The sequence below is a fragment of the Odontesthes bonariensis genome, chromosome 10 (genome assembly GCF_027942865.1).
Source record: "Odontesthes bonariensis isolate fOdoBon6 chromosome 10, fOdoBon6.hap1, whole genome shotgun sequence".
NCBI classification, from domain to species: domain Eukaryota; kingdom Metazoa; phylum Chordata; class Actinopteri; order Atheriniformes; family Atherinopsidae; genus Odontesthes; species Odontesthes bonariensis.
In genome coordinates, this window is record NC_134515.1 from 21,074,071 (window position 1) to 21,100,280 (window position 26,210).

Consider the following 26,210-nt stretch of genomic DNA (forward strand, 5'->3'; position numbering starts at 1 on the left):
TGTTCAAAGAACCAGACATCAGTTTAATAAGATAACATGCGCCAGCTCCGCTGGCAAGGTGCCGCAACCTGCTGACACGTGCACATGCGCACAAGGGGTGGGCGGAGTTTTCCAGTCGGTCAGGAAGAAGAGAAAAGCGGACAGAGAAACATTAAGGTAATTTCAAGCAACGAGCGCTTTTAAGCCCTCTTACGAGTTTCTGTTCAGTCACACGATTTTGGAAATAGCGCCACAAATTATGTTGTTATGATTTGATAGAGAATAGCTTCAATGACAGCTATCAGAAACATGGGAAACACCGTTAGCTCTCCTGCTAGCAAATGCTGTGTGGTTTGACAGGCCTGGACTGCACTGTTCAGCCTCTCAGCAGGAATGGGAACATTGCGAGGAAATATTAAGTTGTATGTTTTACACCTCTGAGGGGCTCTGTTTGTTAGCCACCTGGCTCATTCTTGTTTTAAACGTCTGTCTTATCATCATGGAAATGTTGTGTTTCAAGGAGCTCGATCTGGTGGTCTTACCAACGTTGTCCGTGCTGAGACAAGTGCTGAGACAAGTGCCAACCAGGAGGATCTGTTGGAAGTGTAGCAAGCTCTGTAATTGTTACTTTTTCAGCCGAGGAGGATTGAGTGTCTGCTTTAGTTTTGTTATGCAGAGTTGTGCTTAGCTGTTACACAAACAATAACCTTGCTGTGACTGTTTTTTCTTCTTCTTTTCTTCAGAGATGGCTGCTATCAGGAAGAAGTTGGTGATAGTTGGGGATGGTGCTTGCGGGAAGACCTGTCTGCTCATTGTCTTCAGTAAGGACCAGTTCCCAGAAGTCTACGTCCCCACGGTGTTTGAGAACTATGTGGCAGACATTGAAGTGGATGTAAAACAGGTGAGAGATGCTGTCACACAGGTTGCAGTAAACCAGGTGGAATTGCACAGTATTATAGCAAATTGAGCAATTATAGTTATGAAAAATACATTTTCTGGTCGTCAGAACTGTAATGACTTGGTGAATTCCATGTATTTTACTTTCTAAATACAACGCTGTCATGGTTACTAACCAACAACAGTTTTAATTAATGATTAATCTGATGACTCTTTACTTGATTAACTGTATGATAAAATGGTGAAAGGTATTGACCAGTGTCCCGGAGACCAAAGGGACATTTTCAGAGCTGGGTTGCCTATTGTAAAGCGTCACAGTCCATAACGATATTACCAAATCCTGTGTTTGATCTAACAAATGGTTCAAAACTCTGTTAGAATCACTTGGAACCGTTGCATTGTTACACTGCAGCTAATCATAGCCTTCCATAGCTAGGTAGCTACTGTTATAATTGATTTTACGTGAGTCTCCCTAATTCCCAGGTTTTGAGCCATCAACAGTTTAGTCATGCCTTTCTTCTGCCAATTCCAAGTTGTATTGTTATATGGATTGGATTAAACAACTTCTATTTTATTCAGTCATCGTTATTTTGAAGCAGCTTTGTTTCTGTCTGCCTTTTCTCAGGTAGAACTGGCACTTTGGGACACAGCAGGTCAGGAAGACTATGACCGACTGAGGCCTCTCTCCTACCCCGACACTGATGTTATCCTCATGTGCTTCTCCGTTGACAGTCCCGACAGTTTAGGTGCCATACGAGCAACACTCGGCCCGCTATGTCTTGAGCACATTACTAGGAGAAAAATTGATATATACGCCTAATTTTTTTTTCTTTCTACTCACTGCAGAGAATATTCCAGAAAAGTGGACCCCTGAAGTGAAACACTTTTGTCCAAATGTTCCCATCATTCTGGTGGGCAACAAAAAAGATCTGCGCAACGATGAGCACACTAGACGAGAACTTGCCAAAATGAAACAGGTGTGTTTTTTAAAATGTTTTTTATCTTAAACGTTGTAGTACGCTGTGCACTTCTTTTCAAAACAAATGCCAAAAAAAAATTCACCAATATTACATGTGTCTTCAGGAGCCAGTTAAATTTGAGGATGGTAAAGAGATGGCAAACCGCATCAGTGCCTACGGCTACCAGGAGTGTTCTGCCAAAACCAAAGATGGTGTCAGGGAAGTCTTTGAGATGGCAACTAGGGCAGCGCTGCAGGCCAAGAAAAATAGGAAGAAGCCCACTTGCGTACTGTTATAGGCTCCAGGACGAGAGGGAGCTGTCCTTAAGCACAGATGAAGAAGGCTGCTTCCACTGACATTTAACATGGGAGGGCGGGGGGGACATTTGCGTGGGCGGGACAGAAAAGTTGCCCAATTTCAGATCACCTGATCACCGTCAGCAAGTCAAAGCCAATCTGAAATGACATGACAAGCTTCTACATTCTGCTTCTTGGTTTATAGATGAGGTTATTTGCCACTTATTTGGCATCTGTTAAAACTTTTTTTTTTTAGACCATGGAAATCATCAGGGCAGGTTGTAAGGTCAGGGGAAGGACTTGAAGTTAAAACGTTTTAAATGGGGTTGATTTGTGCCATGAGGGGAAACGATTAACAAAAGGTCCTTATCAGGCCAAAGACGATGGAAACATGAGAAGGAAATGACAGGAAAGACGTATCTTTAGCATAGGTTTGAGGTAAGGCCACGTCTAAGTGGATCTTACACAGTATCGCCTACGTGTAGTGCCTTGAGAGCAGTGGGTAAGAAGAATGAAAGAAGAAGTTGAGGGGTAAAGATTGGTAACTCTAATGGGGTATTGTTTGTCAATTGTTGTGTCTACGCCTCACATTTTCAAATCCTTTCTCCCCGTCACTGGCTTGGCTTCTTCAGGCCCATTTTCTGACTCAGGCACTATGCAGGGCTATGCCTGAACTAGATTGTATGAGACATTTTCCCATACTGTATTACTTACCTGTAATTTAGAGTGCGTGTATGCAACTGTATGGTAGTTCGTTTTCTCCAGTGCAGCTCTGCATGCAGTGAATGTGTGTATATTTGTGCGATTGTGTGTATTAACATATGTGTCATGTACTGTATTCATGGAAAAAGCCTTCTGCATCATTGACCTAACTCCTTGTTTCCATGCCAAAGTTACCCCTGTTGGCCACATTTCAAGGCTCAGAGGGGTAATAAAATTAACAGCTACTCAGTGACATAGAAACTTTCACTTTACTGGAAAACATTGTACTACAGCCAGAGGCACAATCAGGTTAACCTTCTTAAGTTTTTGAAAGTTTTTTTTTTTTGTGTGTATAGCAGATATTGATTTGATTGTGTTAATCAGTGGGTCAAATCACAAGCGGTGTAGTTGATAAGTTGAATATTCTTTCATATAGATGATAGGCTTATCTTATTACTATGTCCATTATGTACTGTATGTCTTACAATATCTTGTAAGGACATGTTAATGATGTGTATTTCAAGTTTGCCTTTTTTCTCCGTGCTCCCCCATTCCCTATTAAATGACATCGTCATTGTTGTATTATGTAACTTTTTATTATTGATGTCAAAAGATGTTCCTAGTATATTTTAATCATCTTTCTTAACCCTGCTGTTATGATCACTTTATGTCGGTTTAATAATAAATTTTAACCGTTGTATCGTCTCATTTAATTAATGGCAAGTCGAGGGCGGGATGCTATACTAAATGTTTTGGGAATGGGCTGCTACAGCATTTTTGTTTTTTTTCTTTTCTTTCTTCAAAATTTTATTCAGTCTTTGTTTCTGTAATTATAAACAGATTTTTTTTTTCTCCTCCCATCCTGAAACAAAGCTGGTATTATGGCTTTTTTTTTTTGTTTCTGAGGTATTTATGTGTTCTTTTGATCCCTTCATGTGTAAATAATCACTGCAATGTTCTTTATATTTTTTGGCATTAGTTTACCTTTTCCCAAATAATAAACACTCATAACCAGTTTGAAATATCTGCTTCTGTGAGTTTATATTTGACCATAAGATAGTTCTACAAAGCTGTGCTTGTAGGGAATCATGTAATTGTGATAAAGTAATGGGATCGTAAAAGAGGGACATTTTAATGAGCACAAAATAAGTCATGTTTTCAAGTGCTTGATGGAATTTTTTTTATGACATTTTTGACATTTAAAACTAAAAACATTTCTGTGATAATGATCAGTTTTAGTTATAAGGAAAATAAACATTTTAATTTAGTGCTCTAAAGTCAGACATTCCAGATGTTGAGCACGCACAGAAATCATAGGTTGCGTCAGTTTTGTTTTTGCAAGGGTAACTGATCTCACCAACCGTGAATGCTGAATATTTAAAGTCCATAATGTTTGCACTGAAAATTAAATGCAGATTTTATTTATGTAATTTAATTAATTTATTTTCATAGTTGCAATATTGCAAATATTTTCCATGAGTATTCTTAGTGAAACAGGATTAAGAACGATTTGATCAATTAATTTTTACTCTGATAAAGCTACATCTCCTCTCAGTTTTTCAGTAATGAAGTTTTGGACTCCGGAGCTGACCTGTTTTGTCTCGTCCAATCATCGTCGTTATTCTTCTTTTGCCGCTCGATATACCAATCAAACACCAGAGCTAGGGATTGGTCCCGCCCTCTCCGACTTGTCTTGCTGTGGCCATTTTACACTTTGGTTCACTGAAAATTAAACGCCCCTGTCACCTGGATAACAGCGTGACATTTCAGGACAGATTATTGTTGACGTGAGTTGCTGGTATTTGTTTCTTGTATTCTGCATACGACTGCTGTTGTGTTAGTTACGGCTGACAGCTGTTTGTTTACAGCGTATCTAGCTTGGACTTGCTACCCTAGCTCAGGCTAAAGTAGTTAGCTTGGCTGCTAACAGAGATGACCGCTACACGTCATTGTTAAATACACATATTTGGATTGTAAATATAAGTACGCGCCTTGTGCCTTGCTATGTTTATTAGTGATGCGAGGTTTAGAGTTTGCTGTTTTTTTTACTTTTTGGTTTGTAGCTTGTTGAGCAGTCACAGAAGTCATTTTTTTCAAACTTGAAGTCAGTGCATTGTGCAGCAAAAAAAAAAAAAAAAAAAAAAAGGGTTAGAGATGTAGTTGACCCGGTCAGTGAACTCATGGCACGCGACTCCAGCATAGGCTACATTTCAGTAAAGTAGTTGCTTGTGAGTTTTGATTATTTACTATGATAGCCAATTGTGTGTATTGCACAGGCAGTCTGTAAATGCATTGTGATTTTCATTATTGGCATTGTTGCTTCAGATCCAAAAAAGCGTCAACAACAGCAAAAAAAAAAAAAAGGACACAGACTTGGAGCAGAGTCACTGGGTCGGCATGGCCTATGAGCGAAGGTACGTAAATTGTTAACTTTTCTAGCTTTCTTCTTTATTCCCCAGACATGGTTCTGACATTATCTCTTGTGATCAGCAGGGTTGGGCGAGGTGATCGCATGGGTCGCTATGGCAACACTCACAATGATCACAACTTTCGGGACATGGACTATCGTGCTTATGAGCTAGAGGATGAGGATCCAGGAAGAGGACATGATGTCGGAATGGAAGAGGAGATATACAGCCATGATGAGCAGCCATTAGGTGCACACGACTTCCCATCAGGATTTCTACATGATCGTCAGGGGTTACACCAGAGAGGCAATGGTAGAGGGGGCATTGGGCGTGAGGGGAAAGGCCTCCTGTGGCCCCCTTGCTCTCAGTCACACCTTGATCTTGCCGATCCCATCCTACAAAGAGAGGAAGATGGATCCAGGCGAGAGTTTGACCAGTTAAGGATTGGCCTGCAGGAAAGGGGCCGCGGAAAAGGCGGAAGAGGCTTTCTGGAGAACAGTGGCCCAAATTCAGGAAGCAGGGAGGGCACCTGGGGTCACGTTGGTATCCATCCTGAGGAGGTGGAATTCAGTACGGGCAGACAGAGAGAGGAGGACAGGTTCTCTCGTGGGGTGGGAAAAAGGAGGGTAAGTTATTCTAGAGCCACACTCTATGACAACAAAAGTTTTTTTGTGAACAGCATCAGTTATCAATTCCCATCTTTATGCAGGCTTTTCCAGTGAGGACAGAAGAGCATGGATGTGGAATGGCTGGCCCAGACCTGTCTGTTGATGAGTTGGATCAGAGGGACCACGACTACCGTGCAGATTTGGACCTCAATCAGAGGCCCAGCAACATCATCATGCTTCGCATGCTGCCACCTAGTGCCACTGCAAATGAGGTGGAATTTATCTATTTATTTATATATTCACATTATAAATTCACATTATAATACATATATATCTCCCTGCAACCCTGAATTGGATTGAGTGGCTATAAAAAGTGGAAAGATGGATGGATTTATCAGTAATTGAGTCTAAACAACATTTTCTTTTCCGTTCATAGATCCGGGCACAACTTCAGGAGCAGGGAATCCAGCCGAGAGAGGTTCGCCTTATGAGGAACAAATCTTCAGGTGAGGATTTGACTGTTTGCAGTTTTTGTTTTGCGCTTTACTCTCCTTGTGTCAGTTCCATCCATTGTCAACTCTGTCACTCTTTTACGTGATGTTCCCTTTTTCTTTTCTGTATTTTCTGTCTTATCAATAAGCGGCTTCACTTTTGTTTCCTTACAGTTTTACTTGACAGTGCACTAGAACATTGCTTCAAAGCATACATGTATTTATTTTTATATATATTAATATGTATGTATGTGTGTATATATATATATATATATATATACACCATATAATTTATGTACCATATATAGAGCAGGCTTTTGATTTGATTTCTGCCTCCATACTTTGGTATGCTGGTTCCTGTGCACGCTTTCGAAAGGGATTAATGTAGCCTTTAATACAGAGTGCATGCATACAGCCAGGTTCGCTTCATTGCTTTAATTTTCACTTTTACCTGGGTTCTCATGTTGTCTTTACCCTTTTGTTATATTGCTTCATCCATCCTGAGTCGCTAAGACATTGTTCACAAGCTAATAGTGTCAAAAGAGGAATAAACATCTTAAGAAAAATGTGTTTATGTCATTGTAGTCCTTTTTGAGTGTGTGAGAAGTAGGATTTAAGTGTTTCAGCTGCCGCTCAGCTACATGAATGTCATCCATGCTGCTCAGAAAGTCTTTTTTTTTTTTTTTTTTAAAGTCACGATTTCTCACTTCACTAACTTCCTGGTTGTCTGTAAGGTGTGCCGAGCTGACACTGGCACACTTACACTCCCCAACCCTACGCTGTCTCTCTTACACCTACATTACTGTTTGTGTTCTAGGATGAGTAACTCTCATCACACGTGTTTAGATGATTAACTTTTTTGCAATTTTGTCTTTGTGCATAAAAACAGTTGTTTTGATTAAACCTGAAAAGCTAGATATGTTGTGTAATGTTACCTGTCATGTGCAGCAGTGCATGCTCAGAATGTGGAGTGTTTAAAATGAGACGTTCATCCACAGTTCTAGACTAGAAGACTGCACTGTGACCCACAAAGTAGCAGGGATATTTGTGTGTGCTTGTGTGTTTGTGTGTTTTGTTGGTGCCTGGGTGCTTCATCACTGAAGTCCAAAAGAGCTCAGACTCAGACTGATGAGTGGGTAGGATTCTCTCTCTCCTCCTCGTTCCTTGACCCTGTTGAGTTACTTGACATTGCATTCTCCCACCCTTGCAGAGAATTTGAGAAGGAGGGAAGATGCAATGATATATTTTATTAGTGCTGATACAGGGTCTCTCTCTCCTCTGTACATGAAGCACTAACCCCAACACTGCGTTGTTGTTATGTTGTTGTTGTTGTTGTTCGGTTGCCATGGCGCTGGGCGGTGTCCAGGTCAGAGCCGAGGATTCGCCTTCGTCGAGTTTAATCTCATACAGGAGGCCACCCGCTGGATGGAGACCAACCAGGTCACTCTCTCCTACACAGACACAAATACACTTATATTAATTCAGTGGGACACATGAGTTAACTTGATTTACAGTCACGTCATGCCGCTATGTGGACATAATGCTTTCCAGTGAAACGTAGAAACACAGAGTGGAAAAGTAGTATTTGTGCCTGAGGTAGGTAGGCCTTCCAATTTTGAGGGAATTTTTTTTTTCTTTTTCTTTTTTTTTGTTGCACTCACAAATTTCCCAAATCTGCAAATTCATGTTACATCATGCTTTAAACTTTTCCGCTCAAGTCCCAAAGACATAATATCCATAAATGGAACCTCTCAGCCATATTTGTCTGGCATTTGTCCAGTATAACCTCCTCCTTTAAAAGAGGACTCCACTTTTTTCCGTGACTTCTCTCTCCTAAGTTTACAGTACCACCTCTGGGATAGCATGCCAGCGTGAATAGAATCTTTGAGCTGATATGGTGAATCAGAAACAAAATAATGCCTCAGTTTCTTTTTTTTTTTTTTAAACTTTTTTTCTTTTATAGGACACTTTTTTTTTTTTTGTCTCTTTGGGGGGCAAAGGTGGTGACACTTGTACGGGGTGTTTGGAAAACTGTGAAAGGTTTCCCCTTAAGGGGGGAGGGATGACACAGTTGAACTAGGAAAAAAAAAAGGACACTTACAAAACTACATATACACCATCTCAGTCCGTCCGAATTTCCTAAAGCTGAAGGTTACAATTCTCTGGTGTTATCTTTCTTTCAGCCTCAGCTTGTACTGTTTCTCTCTGTACCTCTGTCCCTTTCACTCTCTCTCTCTTGTGAGATGAGGCCTCTCTGTGACATGTGTGGCCTAATTAGCACTGATAGCGGTTCTTTGTTCTCCCTCCTTCTATTTCTTTTTCCTTCAGGGAATGCTGTTGATTCTGGGACAGAGAGTTTCAATGCACTACAGCGAACCGAAACCGCGTGCCAATGAGGACTGGCTCTGCAACAAGGTTGCACGTGTTTGCATTGTCTGACATGAAAACCGAACTTTGCATATACAGCACTTACTGCAGTAGCTCATTTAAGATGTCTTCTAACAGTAGCTCATGTGACATTCCAACAGTGTGGTGTGCAAAACTTTAAAAGGAGAGAAAAGTGCTTCAAATGCAGTGTGCCTAAATCAGGTAAAGTTTAATGGAGCTATTATAGATATCCAAGCTATTCTTTATTGTATTTAGCTATTCATAAATGGCTTGTTATGTTCCTGCAGAGGCCGAACTGAAGCTTCCACAGCTGCAGAGGGATTTGCCTGTTGTCCTTCAAAAGGAGGGAACCCAAGGCTTGCTGCCCTTGCCAGCACCCTACCAGTCTTCAGGCACAAGTGCCACCCCAGGGCAGGCTACACAGCAGGCAGACGTTGCAAATGACAGTAAGCGCATCAATTGGCATTTTTCTCATCATAGCATTCTCTTCCTATTACACCTTTCACCAACAAACATTTCCGTGTAGCTACTCTTAAGTTTTGGTGATTTGGTAATCGACCAAATTTCTGTTGTTTTAGGAAGTGCTGATTTGTGAGGGGAATCTTACAATGTTTACAGTCAAAAACTGGACATCATGGGATACTTGGTTTTTAAAGAGTATGTATTCTTCTCTAATCCTCTTTTTCAACAGCTCTGATTCTTAGAAATCTTGGCCCTCATACCTCAGTTGAAGCCATTTTGTCTGCCTTGGCTCCGTTTGCCACTCTCTCCCCTTCCAACGTTCGCTTAATCAAGGACAAGCACACACACCTGAATAGGGGCTTTGCCTTTCTGCAGCTCTCTACGATAGTGGTGAGAACAAAAATGTCACACACATGCATAGGTGCTACACATGCAGTGAGAGCCAAAAGTCTGAACACATGTGTCCATCCTTTTGACAAGTACTGCGTATTTTCACTGATTTTATGTCTTATTAAAGTTGTTTTTCAGATTGGATTAATCCATAAGCAAAATACTATTTACTCTTGTGTACAGATGGATTTTGAAATCAGCTTCATCCTGAACATACACGGACCCCCATTTAACGCAAATTGTGTGTTTTGTCAACAGGAGGCATCACAGCTTCTCCAGATCCTGCAGGCACTCCAGCCAGCTCTCTCTATTGATGGGAAGGCTATTGTAGTGGAGTTCGCCAAAGGCTCTAAACGGTAAAGACACAGCACACAAATGTGGCTGCAAAGGAAACACCTGGATAATATCACTCTTGCACCGTTAATCACACTGTTGCTTGAAATGACACAATGTTATGATTAGAAATGGAATGGAATCGGAATGATCTTTAGAGGAAATTACTTTGAACATGCTGAAAGTCAGTGTTAAAATGAAGCTCTGCTGTAAATATGACACCTTAAATCATTGAAACCCTCTCTTTGCCTCTTGTTGACATCAGTGATGTGTTTGTGACGGATGGTAGCAGAGTGAGTGCCGCTACAGTCGCCAGCACAGCAATAGCTGCTGCACAGTGGGCTGTGACACAGGTAACCTGTTAGAGTTATAATTTGTATTTAAGGGGGAATGTGTATTTCTATATTTTATTTTATTTATTTATTTTTGTTTTTCCCTCCATTTGTACATTTATTTTCAGAACACCCAGAATGGATCAGATCAGGGTGCAGGTGCAGTTGTGTATCAGCAGGGGGCAGCAGTAAGCTACAGTCAGGAAGGGCTTGAGCACACTGGGTTAGATGGTGCAGCCTTCAAGGCCCAAGCAGACACCAGAGCTGCTGCCTTGCTAAGTGCAGGACCATCCCTAAACGGGGCATACACAACAGGAGCTGCCCCAGGTTAGTGACATATGCTTTTAAATTTATACAGCAGTACTTTTTCATGATTTTTATTTTTTTTATTTTTTTTTATTTTTTGTGTTAGTGTTGTATAAATTTGTTTCTAATTGTTTGTACTTGCTCATCTGCAGTTCTCATTACATCTGAGGCAGTGAAATCTGGTTTGGCAGTTGTGCAGCTGCCTCTCCCTCATACACAGACTGCTCTCATCACCACAGCTGCTACCACACCAGTCACACAGGTACGACATTGCTTTTTGAGTTTTGCGTCCTTGCACTATTGAACGCAATTATGATCTTTATTTTTTTAAGAGCTGTTTCTCTTCACAGGTTGAGATAGTGGGAAAACCACAGCCAGCTGCTCCCAGTCAACCTGCCACCCCGGGCACCCAACATGAACTGAAGCAATACCGTAAGGCTGTGTGTGTTCAGGGTTCCCTCTGGGGAATTCCTGTCTTCACTAATGATTGTAAACAAATAAACTATGCACTAATATGATTTTATGTTGCTAGATAACAGTGAAAGCTTTCTGTTAATTACCAGTGAAAGACTTTGAAATACTAGAAATCTGGCCCTGAAGTGAATGTTTCTATATTTGCAGCTGTGCCAGATGTATCCACATACCAGTATGATGAAAGCTCCGGCTATTATTATGACCCATTCACAGGACTTTACTATGACCCAAATTCCCAGGTAAAGAGTATGTTATGAATTGACATCAGTCTAAATGTTCAACAGGCTCCTTTTCTACATGAGTGCATTCTTCCTCAGCACCTCAGTCTTGGTTTGCGTATCTCTTTCCTTGGCAGTACTACTACAACCCTCACGCTCAGCAGTACATGTACTGGGACGGAGAGAAGCACACTTACATTCCTGCTGCCAGCCCATCAATTACTGAAGGCGGTCCGTCGAAGGATGGCGCGGCCTCTTCAGACTCAATGTTTTCCACCGCTGGAAGCAAGGAGAAGAAAGACAAACCGAAGAATAAAACTGCTCAACAGGTACTCTGCGTACTTGATACAAGTTAAATTACTGACAAATTGCATACAAAATTAGATGTAGTAACTTTTTTTTCCCCCAGGCAATTTGTTTGCTTTGCCATCTATATTACTGGATAAAGGTGATATATTTATCCAATTACATAATATGGATATAGCCTATTTATACACAATACTGAAAATAAAAACAATGATAACTTAAAATTGAATACACTTAAGATCTAAATGAACAACGTGTGGTAAAACAATTGACATTTCACAAAGGTGGTATTTATTTCAGTTACTGAGTCATTTTTATTGTTTTGTCCCCTCGTAATGTGACATAACGATATTCCTTTCTTTCTCTTTCTTCTTAAAGGGATAGTTCGCCTCTTTTGACATGAAGTTGTATGACATCCCATACTAGCAATATCGTTTATGAACATTTTCTTACCCCCTGCTGCGTCCTGTGAGCCGAGTTCCAGCCTCGTTTTGGTGTTGGCGAAAGTAGTCCGGCTAGTTGGCTGGGGTTGCAAAAATAAAGCGTTTTGCTTCTCAAAACAATATGCGTTCAAAAGAGTAATACATTTGCACCACAAAATCGTTCTCCAGGAAAAAGTCAGACCTCACAATCGCTTGGCGCTATTTTCTCTACCTTAGTATCACTGCGTGCTGCCACTTGCCAACAGCCGCACCTGTTATGGTGTTTACTGCTCGGAAGCAAGGGACTGCTCGGTCTGCACTTCGGTCTGCATGGTCTACACAGCACGCAGTGATACTAAGGTAGAGAAAATAGCGCCAAGCGATTGTGAGGTCTGACCTTTTCCTGGAGAACGATTTTGTGATGCAAATGTATTACTCTTTTGAACGCATATTGTTTTGAGAAGCAAAACGCTTTATTTTTTAAACCCCAGCCAACTAGCCGGACTACCTTTGTCAACGCCAAAACGAGGCTGGAACTCTGCTCACAGGACGCAGCAGGGGGTAAGAAAATGTTCATAAATGATATTGCTAGTATGGGATGTCATACAGCTTCATGTCAAAAGAAACAAACTATCCATTTAAAGTATCTCTTATGGTTTATATTTGTAGATTGCCAAAGATATGGAGCGTTGGGCGAAGAGTCTCAATAGACAAAAGGAGAACATGCGTTCTGTCTCTTCGTCCCCTGCGGTCGGCTCTACGGCGCTCCCTCCTGGTTACACGCGAGCACCTGGCCTCAGTCACCTCGATGACCACAGAGAGTCTGCAAGTGCTGATGCGGGCTACGCTGTTCTGGAGAAAAAGGTGCAGGAACTTAACACGAACACATGTGTACCGGCGAGTGGTCTGAACATTTATACGTACTAACTTTTCTGTCCTGCAGGGCGCACTGTCTGAGAGGCCTCAGAGTTTCCTGGACCAGATTCGGCAAAGTGCAGAAGTAAGGATGTTTCTCGATTTTGGTTTGTTTCCTCATAGTGTTTTTAACATCCTATTCTTTTGTTCCAGTGGTCCTGTTTTTTTGTTTTTGTTCTACTCCTTTGTGCATAATGTCATCATCGGTACCTGATCGCGTGTCTTTCCTCAGTCACCTCCTCAGCAGCTCGGTCTGGTCCCGGCCTACAGTGCAGAAAGTGACAGTGAAGAGGAGGGAGGCGACAAAGATGAGAAGGAAGGTAGAATGACGGACTGGGTGAAACTGGCCTGTCTGCTCTGTAGGAGGCAGTTCCCAAGCAAGGAGGCCCTTATAAGGCATCAACAACTCTCTGAACTCCATAAGGTGATTTAAGTCTAATTCTACATGAAAAAAACACTTCACAAATGATACAATTCATCTTTCAACACATGTATTAAGGTTACAACATCGTATGCACAGCATGTCACATTCAATGCGCGTATTGTCACATTCTTGAAGAGTAACCCAATAGAGACCACGGCAGCTATGGTTATATGCTTGAGTATGTCTTTGAAACCATTTGAGAGAGGACAGAGTAAAAGGGGTTACCAAGATAATCTCATTGCTTAATAAGAATAGTTTGACTTTCTTCCATATGGAAGCTCTGTGTACACAGGACCATAAAACAAAACTTGACTCTGACACTGTCTGAATGGCATTTATCTTAAATTGTGGCTCATCTTTCACCTCTTTAATGCCTTCAGCAAAACTTGGAGCAGAGAAGAGCCCAGGAAGCTCCTGGCAAAGAGGTTGGTCAAGCTTCATGTGCTGATTTTAAACAGATATAGCGTATATACAGTATTATATAACAACGCATGTAGTCGTTTATTCATCACGTGGGAATTTAGCTTTTCTTCCTTCATTGTTCTTTTCTTTCTTATTGACATTATTTCATAATTTCATGTTTCTTGCAGAGACTAGCAGATGGACCAGAACCTCCAGATCCCAAGAAGAGAAAGTTTAGCCCCGTGTAAGCAGCAGTGATGTGACAGTAATTTTTACAAGTTTAATCTGTTGTGGCTGCTACTGTGTGCTGTTCTCTCGAGCATCGATGTCATATTCTCACTGCAGCTATGTTTGATGGAGGGGATGTCTTTGTCTGCTCAAGCATTGTGTTTTGTTTCCTTTCTTTTTTTTAGCGATGGCATTACAGGCACGAGCCTTGGTGCGAGGATGCTGCAGGGAGGTGTGAAAAGAGGGCTTCTGCTACGCAACATGCAAGTGGAGTAACCTGGCCTTTTGAAGTTCTTGACCAAGAAATGACGAAGCCTCGCGTGCAACTGTTCAACATTAACACCACACGGATATCTATATAAAATCTTCTTCATTTTGGGTGGACATTATAATTACCTCAACGACGCTAACACTCAGTGGTAATCCCCATGAACTGATCATGTAGCAGTAGATGTCAGAATATTGCACAAATTGCACCTTTCTTTTTTTTGCTTGCTTCCTGAATAATTCAACTTTTAGTTCCAGCTAAATTCACCTTGTGTTGGATGAACAAGGTTTATGTTGTTGTTGTTTTTTTTGGGGGGGGTGGCATTCTCTGTTTCAGAATGAGAGGTCAGTACAACACCTAATGTGAGCAAATGGTCATTTCTAATATTATTGTCTATGCACCATAGATTTTTGTTTTGTTTTATTTGAATGCTGTATGCCTTGTCATTCAGTGAATGACTGAAATGGGCATGAACTGTGTACATTTTAGAATGAGCACTTTTATACAACCAGCCAGGCTGTGAGACCGAACAGGACAAGGCCAGACTCTGACTGATATTTGAGTGTCTCCGTTTAACATATTGTAGGTATGAAGTAACAACATAATACACGTTTATTTTGGGAGAAAGTTGTTTTTATTTTTTGTATTTGTTCATTTGACTGTTTCGCCAAGCTCATGTAAATGAATTCATAAACCACGTTTTCATCTTTAAGCTGTCTTTTATGAGCGAGCCAGTATACAGTGGCTAATATTTAAACATTTTAACCTCAAGTTTCCAGATTTGTGTTTTTGTTTTTCGCCTAAAAAAAAAGAGGAACTTTAATGAGGTCTTTTTTTTTTTTTAATGCAACACCCTGACAGGCCGAAGTCTCTTTGCGCAAATTCGCTTTGGTTCCTAAATGTGTCCTCATGTTACGGCTCAAGTGTTTCCATGGCAACGCCCTGTAAACTCTTCTCAGTTTGTACGTGAGCTGCTAATGCATTTAAACGGGAGTAAAGTTCACTTTATGGAATGCTAGGCTTTTAAAACTGTTACAAACTATTAACTAAGGTTATTGAGGGGTGTAATTGTTCGTTGTTAAGTTTGGTTTCGTCGGAAGACGACAGTCGCCTGTTAGCGCCAAGTTTGGTGACAGTTTGTGTCAAAACAGAAGACTAATTTAGCAGGATGTCCGACGAGGACGAAGATTTAGGCCTCTCAGATGTGGAGGGAGAGGAAGACACGCTTATAGGAGACGGAGAGGACGAGAAGGTACTGGGTGAATTGTGAGGGAAACATACGGCGGCCATTCTGTTCGCCTGTGTCACTTTTTAGCAGCTAAATGATTCCCTGGAAGATTTCGTCTGTAAACCTCGGAGCAGTGTGCGACCGAACGCAGCTGTAAGCAAAGGGTGGCCGACTTCCTTTTTTTAAGGAGGCAAAAAAAAAAAACAGGTCATCCATTTCCCAAACCATGATTTTTTTGTATCACCTAAAAGTTCAACTTCACGATGATGAATATTGTTACTGTCATCTTGGCTACCACATGAGTCTTAAGAAACAAAAAAAAACATGCTGCAGTCAAATGAACTGAGGTCGACGGTCAACTTATTCCAAAATACTCCAGTGAATAGGTTTGAAGGTGTGTCGTGTTCAGACTCAGGTACAGTAGAACATGGACACTCATTGGTGGGCTTGTCCCCACCTGCACCAAATCCCCATGCTGTAAGCTCATTGTCTTGTGTATGTTTAAAAAGTGAACAGCAGGCATTTAAAAACCACTGCATGAAAGGCAGCTCGACATTTATCTTACAGTACTTTGTGAGTTTAAACCACCGATCACACGGTGCTCATTTGTGTGTTATTTCTGTACTCCACAGGTACAAATTCCCCATTTGACCAAAGAAATCATAAGTGAAGGGCTTTCACTGCTATGCCGGACAGGAAATAGACTTGCGCATGCTTTTGTCAAACTGGATCTTAAGGAAAAGTGAGCAAGAAAATATGCATTCAGAGCAAGACTGAGTGCCTTAGTTTGGTTCATTCAATGTCAGAATGTTGTGTTTTCATTGAGTCTTGCGTTTTGTTTTCTGATTGGATTAAAAAGAAAAACTTTTTTCAGCTTTTGATTTTGTCAATGCCTCTCTCACTGTTGTACTCCTTAGAGGACTGAATGACCTGGCTGCAATCAGCAGTTATATTCACATACGTTTCCTGGACTTATCCAAGAACCACCTCACGGATCTTTCTCCTCTGGCATCTCTGAATCAGCTGCTTTGGCTGAAGGCAAGGAGCTTTTTCTGTACATATTCACAAAAGGACATCTGTCTAGCCGTCCGAATCATTTACTTTAACTGGTTGTTAATTCTCAGTGCAACTCTTTTGCAGGTTGACAGTAATGCCGTGGCATCCTTCAGAGGGCAGCCTTTTGCTGGACTGACCTATTTGCAGTGGTTGAGTATGGCAGTGAACCGGCTAACAAACCTAGATGGCCTGGCTGGGCCTGCCCTGGAGAGCCTCAATCTTACAGGTTGCTCATTTGATTATATGTCCAGTAAAGTGAACATATTCAGCCGTGTTGATATAAAAAGCCATGAGTTGTCCACCTGGTCAGAGGAGCATTTACTTTTCCACCTGTTGCCGTTGCTTTTGGAAAGGTTTTAATCAAACATTATTAGCAGCCTGATGTATAGCTTGATAAAAACTTTGATGTGGCATGTTAAAACCTTGCGTGCAGGTAATGGTATTCAGCGAGTGAGTGGTTTTCAGACTGGTCACTTTGCGAATCTGGTAACTCTGGAGCTGAGGGGAAACTGCTTGGATACCACAGATGGCATCAACCTCCCCAACTTAAGGCGATTATATCTGGTAATAAAAGCACGGTGATTTGATTTAAAACACAAGGTTCAAAGAATAGCATCAGTCTGTATACCACAGTGACCCAAAGTACAGAGTGCTTGTGACTATTCTTGCTTTCACTTGAGGCCCAAAATGCTATCAAACGTCTTGAGGGTTTGGAGAAGTTGGAGCGCCTTGCCATCCTTCATCTACGAGACAACCAGCTTGAAACTCTGGATGGCCTCAGCCCCGGCATGAAATGTCTCCAATACCTCAATGTCAGGTGTGTATAGTATACTAAGATATGCATACTATGCAGTAAAACGCCAAATAATCGAAGAGCGCTCGGATATTGAACCCATGTGTCCTGTTCCCGTCTCTCTCCTTCTCCTCAGAGGCAATGCAATCACAGACGAAAAGGCCCTGCATAGCCTTGGCCTTGTATCGAAAACCCTGCGAACGTTAGTGCTTACTGGGAATCCACTGGTGGAAACATCAGACTACCGGTTCAATGTACTTATGCTCATTCCACAGCTGGAGCGACTCGACAAGGACCCTGTCTCCTTTGAGGAGAGGACTGATGCTCGAAGGACAATCAGGGTAAACAAAACCCCCAAAAACTTGTTTTTCATTGTGACATATAGGGTTAAAGAAAAAAAAAAAGTCTCTTTTGCGCTTTGGTTTTAAGAACTTGTGTCTTTTCAGGAACTTAAGGAAGAGGAAATACCTGAGCCATAAGATTTCAAAAGAATACCATAATGAGGAAGTGTCAGACTAACTCGACTGTCCTGAAGAGGCAGGCCTTTTCTCTATAAGTGGGTGACTGTGATTACACTTCTGTTTGAAAAGTGTTGTATATCTTGCGCAACTAATCGTCTATTTGAATTTGTTTTTTTTTCCTTTATTACCAATAAATGATAAAAAAAAAAAAATCTCTCTTTGCCATGAGTCCATGAAAATGTAGAAATGCTTGAAATAAGGTGAAGTTACACAGATGCCTGTGGCTGCAGGTTGATGTGTGAACCTTGTATTGTTCGACGGTTTTTCCCTGAGTAAGGATGAGAGGGCAGAATCTGTTGGCGCTTCCTCGTTGGCAGCCACCCAACTGCAGCTTTAAAGGCACAGCTACGTTTTTCATGTTTATGGAAAATGAACAATGTCTTTATACATAGATGGACGCATATTTCAGATAATTCATAAATTTTCTGGCTAAAGATTGTACCTGGGGTCGTCGGTGACATTAAGACGCCATGTCATCATACTACTTACACATGAACCCCCCCAACCACATATTTCTTTGGCAAGATTGTCCATATTTTTTTTATTAATCCTGCAAAGCAAGTGGGATTTCTGCCAGATACCCCGATAACTCACGTCAAAGTTCTCCACGTTGTACTTCCTGTATCAACGGCACCGGTTTTATGCATGGATGTATTTTATGGCAGTAGGACTCAAATGTGTTGGCAAGTTACTGGTTCATAGAAGCAAACTGCAACCCCTCAGATTTGGGTCTTTGAAATACGAGCAGAAAAGAGTTTGTGAAAGCAGGACAATGCCCCGCACAGCTTGTGCCACCACAGCTCCACCAATCGTTTGATTGGATGGGAGTGGCTGCGCGTGCAGACATAAACCTCCCCTCCTCGCGCTGTCGGTCCTCCTCCTTCCAGTGTTACTAACTTTGGGCAGCTAACGACGGCGTGGCTCACCACCGAACCGACGACACCGAGAAGCAGCCGTGTGGATGAGATAGTCTACATCAACTCTTCAAGCAACACAACTCCCAAGCAATAATTTCCCAGAAACCATGACTAGCTACCACAAACCCGACGAGAAGACTGTGCAGGGGCTGAAAGACATCGCTAACAAGCTAAGGATCAACTCCATCAAGGCAACATGCGCCTCCAATTCCGGGTAGGCTATTTGGAGTTACTTTGGCTGTATGATTAAAGAAATATAATAATGTTCTTACATGGTTCTGACGTTTGCTTGAACAGCAGGCACTGGTAGGCTGCACGTGTTGCAGATTATATTCACGCGCCGTAAATTGGCTAAAGCTAGCAGCGAGTAATTGGGCAAACCTTTCGCCATTGGCCACTTCAGTTTGACTTGAGTCTTAGGTTTGTGGCTAAGAGAAGCCGTCGGATTATAGGTGCTTTTTATGACGAGACAAGAAACGAGACCATTGGTCATTAATCTTGTGACTTACCCTTTATCCAGTAAAAACCCTTTAATGGGGTTTTCACTGGCTAGCTGATCGCACTGTCACGGTAGAGGATGGGTCTCGTGATTAATTTAACGCTCCAAGTCTTTGCTTCTCACATACATCACAGACATGAAATTATTGCCTGGAAATCTGTCAGGTATGGTGGCCAAAATAAAAGTAATTAAAAAAAAAAAAAAAAAAAAAAAACTGTCCTGGCCCTTGATTTTTAATATCTACGCTCCCATAAGTTTTGAAGCGATTTTACATAATTCTCTCCACTCCAGGAATTAAAGCTGTGCAGATCAATGGATAAATCGATGCAAGTCCAGGCGGGAATAGTAGTACAGGGTGCAGCTTTATCAGTCAGTCTGTCTGCCCTTTGCACCCCGACCCTCATTCCAGGATTGCATTTACCTCTAAAAGTCTATTGGTACAGGCCTCCAGTTGTGTTGCTTTAATTGGGTTACTGTCACATGTATCATCACGCCTAAATGTGACCTTTGAACGGGCAGGGGGTTGGTATGGTTGATAGTTTGGAGCCAGTTTGCAACCACACAGTTGCACCACGGTGCTTTTAAGAGGAAAATGCAGTTGAAAGGTGTTAACCTGTATATTTTCTGCATCACTTGGCACCCGTTTGGTCAACTGGCCAAGTAGTTTACTGCTTGGACATATTCTCATTGCAACCTCGAAAAATCCATCATTGTGTAATTTCTTTTGATACAACGGCGCCTTTTGAGAATGGAAGGCTTTATAAACCTGTTTTTCAGGCACTTCCTTATGGCTATTAGTTTCCTCCTCAATACAAGGAAATGAGGGTTATCATGTCCTGATTGTCCGGAATATCAGACGCGTACAAAAGGTCTGAAACCGTTTTCTTGAAACAAAAGATGGTTTTTAGCTTTGACAACTAGCACGCTCAATGTGTTCCTCCTCCTTTGACTAAAGTGGAACTTTATACTTGAGTATCTGATTTCTTTCTTTTTTTTTTTTTTTTTTTTTTTTAAATCCCTTTCACTGAATTTACCTTGCTTATTTTTATTTTTTTCAGCAGGTTATCACTCAACAGAAGAACAAGTGGTAAACAAGTGTTTGGGATTTTTGTTCTAAAATTTAACCTCAACCCAGATGTATATTTGATAACTGGACATGTTTGCAGCATGGTTCGAATGTCTCTTTTTTTTCTTTTTTTTTTTTTTTTTTTAACTTTACCACATAGGGAAGCTGTTGGGTAACGTTGAATTTCCAAAGGTGTTCGTTACAATACTCAACCACTATGCAGAAACTAACAGTTTCACAAGTCTTGGAACCTAAATGTGGTAACCTGAGGTGGTTGTGTGTGAAATTAACTTTTTTTTTTTTTTTTTTTTTCTCTTCTTTGAGTGACTTTGTATCCCAAAAGGTTTTGAAACTTGTTGAACAAGTTGTCGTGCTCTCCATGAATGGCTTGTTTTTGTAGTTTACAGTTGATCTAAGCCCAGTGCTTTTGATTAATTAACAAGTGATTTCACTTCGGTGGTCTCGAATGCAACAGCACATGCATGCACGTGATGTTTGTTTTCATTACTAATGCTCTTGCATTTTCCCCATCAACTGTCACCAATGGGCTATGTGTTTTTGCCCTTTAGCCATCCCACGTCATGCTGCAGTGCAGCAGAGCTGATGTCTGTGCTGTTCTTCAACACCATGCGCTATAAAGCAGACGATCCTCGTAACCAGTGCAACGACCGCTTTGTTCTCTCAAAGGTAGGTGCTTCTGTGCCGACTTGCTTTTTATTTATATATATATATATATATATACATACACACACACACACAGGCTGCTCAAAGCTGAGCAGTTCCGCTGCTGGTTGGCACACACGAGAAACGCTCTTTCCATTTGTTGCTAGGGCCATGCTGCGCCAGTCCTGTATGCTGCCTGGGCTGAAGCAGGTTTCCTGAAGGAGTCTGATCTGCTTAACCTGCGCAAGCTCGAGTCTGACCTGGAGGGGCACCCCACACCAGTAAGTATGGAAACCCTGACTGGTGTAACTGCTTCAGATGGGCTGCGGAACAGAATATTTTTCTGCCTCTTTCTAATTTGTCCTTTTTTATCCCAGAAACTGCAGTTTGTTGACGTGGCTACAGGATCCCTCGGACAGGGTCTTGGGGCTGCCTGTGGGATGGCCTACACTGGAAAAAACTTTGACAAGTCCAGGTTAGTTTGTATCAAAAGTCGAATGACTACAATTGGCTGGTCTGAAGACTTTATTCCTAAATTTTCAACAGGACGTGTAATGAAACATAATTGCACAATTATCCGCGTTAGTCTAAAACGCGTTCTTGTTGTGGTGCATCAAGCACTTTGTTTGGTCCCAAATGAACCGTTTTCTGTAAAGGCTGATTATCAATCAGATGTTGACCAGTTTGTTTCACAATAGCATTGTTCAACAAGAGCATTTTTTGACAAGGGTGTATTGAGTGCCGATTCCTCATTCACCTTCTTTCCACACTAGCTACCGTGTGTACTGCATGATGGGTGATGGAGAGTGTTCTGAGGGGTCAGTGTGGGAAGCAATGGCCTTTGCCTCCTACTACAAGCTGGATAACCTGGTGGCCATCCTGGATATCAATCGGCTCGGTCAGAGTGAGCCTGCGCCCCTGCAGCACGACATGGAGACCTACCGCAAGCGCTGTGAAAGTTTTGGGTCGGTAACAAACTTGACATCTCGCACCTTCACGTTTGGGAAGTCTTTAAGTAAACAGTTAAACAGGAGTGCTCTCATCAACCATTTGAACATTTGTAAATGCATTATAAAAATTTCACATTACCCCCTCTGATATTTGGATAAACGGGGTCAAATTTTAAAACCTTTTTGTCAGCTTCCACTTCTTGATCTACAAGCTTGGTTGATCCACCCCCTGATGACTTGACCTCTTTGGTCCTCTTAAAGGGGAACTCTGGGGCTTTTGAAGCGCAATCCCATTGCTAGAGGTTGTCAAATACTGACAGTAGGACACAGACTGGTGCAAATCGGCGCTCCCTGTGAAGTGTTTGCACAGCCTGTCATGCTAGCCAAATACGTGGTGGCCAAGGGGCAAGAGCTAAACCTTCCACGTAAAACAACAACTTGCACACTGCAGAAACGTCACACCACTTTATAAACCATCCGACAATAAAGTCACAAGCCTTACCATCACATTACTGGCATGGGGACGTTACAAAACAACTTTATAAACAGCATGTAACTCACCGGCTGGTTGTACACTCGCGCATGTGAAAGCCCAAAAGAGTCAATGGACGATAATCCCATATACAAAGCAATTATCTTCTCTAGAAAAACTGCGTTCAAGTATTTAAAACATTACAACAATATTACTGGGCATGTATTGTTGTAATGTTATAAATACTTGAACTCAGTTTTTCTAGAGAAGATAATTGTTTTGTATATGGGAGTATCGTCCATCGACTCTTTTGGGCTTTCACATGCGCGCATACCAACAACCGGTGAGTGACATGCTGTTTATAAAGTTGTTTTGTAACGTCCCCATGCCAGTAATGTGAGAACCATGCATATGGTTTTGATGGTAAGGCTTGTGACTTTATTGTCGGATGGTTTATAAAGTGGTGTGACGTTTCTGCTGTGTGCAAGTTGTTGTTTTACGTGGAAGGGTTATTATTTGCCCCTTGGCCACCACGTATTTGGCTAGCATGACAGGCTGCCCAAACAGCGCAATCGCCGCACAGGGAACGCCGATTTGCACCTGTCTGTGTCCTACTGTCAGTATTTGACAACCTCTAGCAATGGGATTGCGCTTCAAATGCCCCTGGGTTCCCCTTAAGTTAATAAGTTTAGGATGTAACGTGATTGATGTTGAAGTGTCCTTGTCCGGGGTTAATATTTGTTGTGCTGACCTGTCTGTGTAGGTGGAACACGTATGTCGTAGACGGACATGACGTGGAGGAGCTGTGCAAAGCTTTCTGGCAGGCACAGCAGGTCAAGGGTAAACCCACCTGCATCGTTGCCAAGACATTCAAGGGCAAAGGACTCAAAAGTATGTGTCTGTGCACATGAATTGATGCTCATTTCCAAAACTTCTGAAGTCTTAATTTGATGAATGACACTTGTCCACCCTTTGGCTGTAGACATTGAGGATCAGGATAATTGGCATGGGAAGCCCATCCCCAAAGACAAGTTGGAGGCCGTCCTGAATGACTTGACGTCTCAGATCATGGTCCCCAACAAGACTCTGTCCCCTGAGCTGCCCAGTGATGACACGGCACCAGCAGACCTCAGCACCATCTCCCTGCCTTCACCCCCAGCTTACAAGAAAGGAGACAAGGTTTTTAAAAATTTAAAAAAAAAAGTCCTTTTTAACAACAATGGTGTTTTTTAGAGCACATTTACCCCCCTACCCCCCCCCCCCCCCTCTCAGTAAAAGGCAAAGGTCACTGGAACAGTGAATGTTTGAGTGTTTCAGCATGATTTTTGCCTGACTACTGATATCAGTACCCAAGATAACTTTTAACCCTCTTTAAACCTTGATTGGCATTGATTCGCTTCCTCTTCTTTTTAGATGGCAACAAGGAAAGCATATGGTATCGCACTGGCCAAACTGGGTCAAGCGAGCCAGAGAGTGGTTGCCCTTGATGGAGACACCAAAAACTCTACTTTTTCAGAAACCTTCAAAAAGGCCTTCCCTGAACGCTACATTGAGTGTTTCATCGCTGAACAGAATATGGTAAGCGACACCTCAAGTTATAAACGGCTGGTCTTTCGTAACGGTTTTGAGCAAAGCTTGCTTCACTCTTTACTACCATAATCTGCTCCAGTTGGTTTAATCTGTTGCTATTCATTCTTGCACTTGATAATCCCAGCCTCCCTGCTGCCTTTCACCTGTGACCAGTTTACCTAAGCCTCCGCTCTTACATCTATGCTTAATCTCATCAGGTCATTTACACTTGTCCATAGACTGCATTTGCTTGTAATTACAGGTAGGAGTGGCCATTGGCTGTGCTACTCGTGACCGCACGGTTGCATTTGCCAGCACGTTTGCTGCATTCTTCTCCAGAGCTTATGATCAGATTCGTATGGGAGCCATCTCCCAGTCGAATGTCAACCTGGTGGGGTCTCACTGTGGGATCTCCATCGGTAAGATTTGAACCAAAACGCATTTATTCATCTGTTGGAGCGATTGGTTGCACTCTGTGTCTGACTGAATATTCTGCAATCAGGTGAGGATGGTCCATCTCAGATGGCCCTTGAGGACCTGGCCATGTTCCGTGCCATACCGACATGTACAGTGTTTTACCCAAGTGATGCTGTGTCAACAGAGAGGGCTGTTGAGCTGTCGGCCAACACAAAGGTTGGTAGCCCACCTCATGGTGGCACATCTAATAACGTGTCCTCACAAGTTATGTGCTAACGCACTGCTCTCTATTCCCAGGGAATCTGTTTCATCCGTACCAGTAGACCAGAAACCGCTGTAATCTACTCTCCAGATGAGAAGCTTGAAATTGGTGTAGCCAAGGTAATGACTGGTTTTGTTTTGATCATAAAAAAAATCTGATTTATAAAACGAGAATTATGAGCCTAAAATTGGTTAACCATGTGAATTACTGTTTCCAGGTGGTGCGCCAGTCTGACAAAGATAAGGTGACAGTGGTTGGAGCTGGTGTCACTCTGCATGAGGCCCTTACTGCTGCTGATATGTTGGAAAAAGAAGGTAAACCAACAGTGCCCCCTAGTGGACAAATGTGCATATTCATGGAAGCCGATCATTTAAAAAACAAACAAAAAAAAAAAAAACTGTATGTGTATATATCTCACATACACACGGGATGGAGTCACTGGCTTCTGAGTTAGCTAGCATGGCCTTATACAACTGATTATTTTCTACAGGAAAGTACATCCGTGTGATTGACCCCTTCACCATCAAACCCCTGGATGCTGCCACCATTCTGAGCAGTGCCAGAGCCACAGGTGGACAGATCATCACAGTGGAGGACCACTATAAGGAGGGTAGGTTGTAGTGCATAAACGACTGTTGGCTTGCCAAGTTATAGTTGGGGAGGAGGGGGCTTCTGCAGATTAAGACATCATGTCAGCACTTTGATTTAAAACTAAGTGGTTGCTGCTTTGCATTTGTGAAATGAATCTCCTGCATTGCTCCATATTTCTTGTTGTCCACCTTCTCTGAGCAGGTGGTCTCGGTGAAGCCGTGCTGTCCGCAGTAGGAGGGGAGCCTGGCATTGTCGTCACCCGGCTGGCGGTGTCGGGCGTTCCCCGCAGTGGACAGCCTCAAGAGCTCCTGGACCTGTTTGGCATCAGCGCGAAGCACATCGCCAACGCAGTCCGCCAGACCTTTGCAAACTGAAGACTGCATTTAATGTTTGTGCTTGTACCACAATCTTGAAACCTATTAGCCTCTGTCATCTCGTGGCTTTGAATTTGCAGTTTACTAACCCTGTGTTGCTGTCACGCATGGGAGGAGATGACTGTAGTGTGGACAGCTTGTAGATCTAATACCTCTCATTGTGCACCCTCTGGTATCTCCTGCTGAGAGGATCCATCACTGTTTGACCGGTTCTTTTTAAATCCTTCCTCATGTAAATGTTGTGGTGACGGTTTGATTTGTTGCAATCTGTCTGGCCATGACACATCCACTCCAACATTCCTGTAACACATTCCCAACAACCATAACTTTTTTTTTTTCTTTTCCTTGACTACTATCATGCCTCCTTTTTCAAAGCACTGTTACCGTTTTACGTTAATCTGATGTACTAGATCATTTCTGCAGTTGTCTAGACACCCTTTAATGCTTGAGTTGTGCTAGCGATCGGTTTTACTCAATCCCGGAGTGAATTTAAACCAGATATAAACTGTTCGAACATGCAGCGACGATTCCTGACCACGCAGTTGCAATGTTACTGGCTTTTAGGTCACCAGTGTCATCCTGTTCTTGCTGTGATGTGCTAAATTAAAAAGAAGCTCCATACGA

The 26,210-nt window shown here is 42.1% G+C and overlaps 4 protein-coding genes across 4 annotated transcripts; all 4 read left to right on the plus strand.

Moving 5' to 3' along the window:
• The first annotated feature begins 67 nt into the window (after positions 1-67).
• LOC142390951 (rho-related GTP-binding protein RhoA-C-like) lies at positions 68-3,855 on the plus strand. Its single transcript, XM_075476850.1, has 5 exons — positions 68-156; positions 723-880; positions 1,502-1,622; positions 1,723-1,853; positions 1,960-3,855. Exons 2-5 carry the CDS (start codon positions 725-727, stop codon positions 2,131-2,133), a joined length of 582 nt encoding a protein of 193 aa, XP_075332965.1. The 5' UTR covers positions 68-156; positions 723-724; the 3' UTR covers positions 2,134-3,855.
• A 667-nt stretch (positions 3,856-4,522) lies between these two features.
• Positions 4,523-14,920, plus strand: rbm10 (RNA binding motif protein 10). Its single transcript, XM_075476851.1, has 23 exons — positions 4,523-4,620; positions 5,159-5,247; positions 5,327-5,867; positions 5,951-6,121; positions 6,286-6,355; positions 7,707-7,780; positions 8,669-8,755; positions 8,869-8,929; positions 9,016-9,174; positions 9,420-9,580; positions 9,839-9,936; positions 10,179-10,266; positions 10,374-10,572; positions 10,704-10,813; positions 10,902-10,983; positions 11,173-11,264; positions 11,381-11,572; positions 12,641-12,835; positions 12,915-12,971; positions 13,119-13,310; positions 13,691-13,735; positions 13,901-13,956; positions 14,126-14,920. Exons 2-23 carry the CDS (start codon positions 5,231-5,233, stop codon positions 14,214-14,216), a joined length of 2,838 nt encoding a protein of 945 aa, XP_075332966.1. The 5' UTR covers positions 4,523-4,620; positions 5,159-5,230; the 3' UTR covers positions 14,217-14,920.
• Positions 14,921-15,101: 181 nt separating this feature from the next.
• lrrc23 (leucine rich repeat containing 23) lies at positions 15,102-17,930 on the plus strand. The gene is made up of 8 exons (XM_075475691.1): positions 15,102-15,460; positions 16,069-16,178; positions 16,354-16,474; positions 16,577-16,718; positions 16,926-17,056; positions 17,173-17,309; positions 17,422-17,626; positions 17,732-17,930. The coding sequence occupies exons 1-8, from the start codon at positions 15,377-15,379 to the stop codon at positions 17,762-17,764; spliced, it is 963 nt and encodes a 320-aa protein (XP_075331806.1). The 5' UTR covers positions 15,102-15,376; the 3' UTR covers positions 17,765-17,930.
• Positions 17,931-18,661: 731 nt separating this feature from the next.
• On the plus strand, positions 18,662-26,210 carry tktb (transketolase b). The gene is made up of 14 exons (XM_075476852.1): positions 18,662-18,937; positions 20,858-20,975; positions 21,119-21,232; positions 21,329-21,426; positions 21,725-21,916; positions 23,137-23,264; positions 23,356-23,552; positions 23,787-23,951; positions 24,205-24,361; positions 24,445-24,575; positions 24,657-24,740; positions 24,839-24,935; positions 25,112-25,231; positions 25,414-26,210. The coding sequence occupies exons 1-14, from the start codon at positions 18,831-18,833 to the stop codon at positions 25,584-25,586; spliced, it is 1,881 nt and encodes a 626-aa protein (XP_075332967.1). The 5' UTR covers positions 18,662-18,830; the 3' UTR covers positions 25,587-26,210.

Excerpts from the sequence above, each read along its gene's own strand:
- rbm10 (XM_075476851.1), top strand. Across the intron at positions 9,937-10,178 it reads TTCGCCAAAGGCTCTAAACG|TGATGTGTTTGTGACGGATG; the intron begins GTAAAGACACAG and ends TGTTGACATCAG. Across the intron at positions 12,836-12,914 it reads ACGCTGTTCTGGAGAAAAAG|GGCGCACTGTCTGAGAGGCC; the intron begins GTGCAGGAACTT and ends TCTGTCCTGCAG.
- lrrc23 (XM_075475691.1), top strand. The coding sequence starts at position 15,377 with ATGTCCGACGAGGACGAAGATTTAGGCCTCTCAGATGTGGAGGGAGAG. Across the intron at positions 16,719-16,925 it reads GGAGAGCCTCAATCTTACAG|GTAATGGTATTCAGCGAGTG; the intron begins GTTGCTCATTTG and ends CCTTGCGTGCAG. Across the intron at positions 17,310-17,421 it reads CTCCAATACCTCAATGTCAG|AGGCAATGCAATCACAGACG; the intron begins GTGTGTATAGTA and ends CCTTCTCCTCAG.
- tktb (XM_075476852.1), top strand. The coding sequence starts at position 18,831 with ATGACTAGCTACCACAAACCCGACGAGAAGACTGTGCAGGGGCTGAAA. Across the intron at positions 23,553-23,786 it reads CTTACAAGAAAGGAGACAAG|ATGGCAACAAGGAAAGCATA; the intron begins GTTTTTAAAAAT and ends TCTTCTTTTTAG. Across the intron at positions 23,952-24,204 it reads TCATCGCTGAACAGAATATG|GTAGGAGTGGCCATTGGCTG; the intron begins GTAAGCGACACC and ends TTGTAATTACAG.
- LOC142390951 (XM_075476850.1), top strand. The coding sequence starts at position 725 with ATGGCTGCTATCAGGAAGAAGTTGGTGATAGTTGGGGATGGTGCTTGC. Across the intron at positions 881-1,501 it reads TTGAAGTGGATGTAAAACAG|GTAGAACTGGCACTTTGGGA; the intron begins GTGAGAGATGCT and ends GCCTTTTCTCAG. Across the intron at positions 1,854-1,959 it reads AACTTGCCAAAATGAAACAG|GAGCCAGTTAAATTTGAGGA; the intron begins GTGTGTTTTTTA and ends ATGTGTCTTCAG.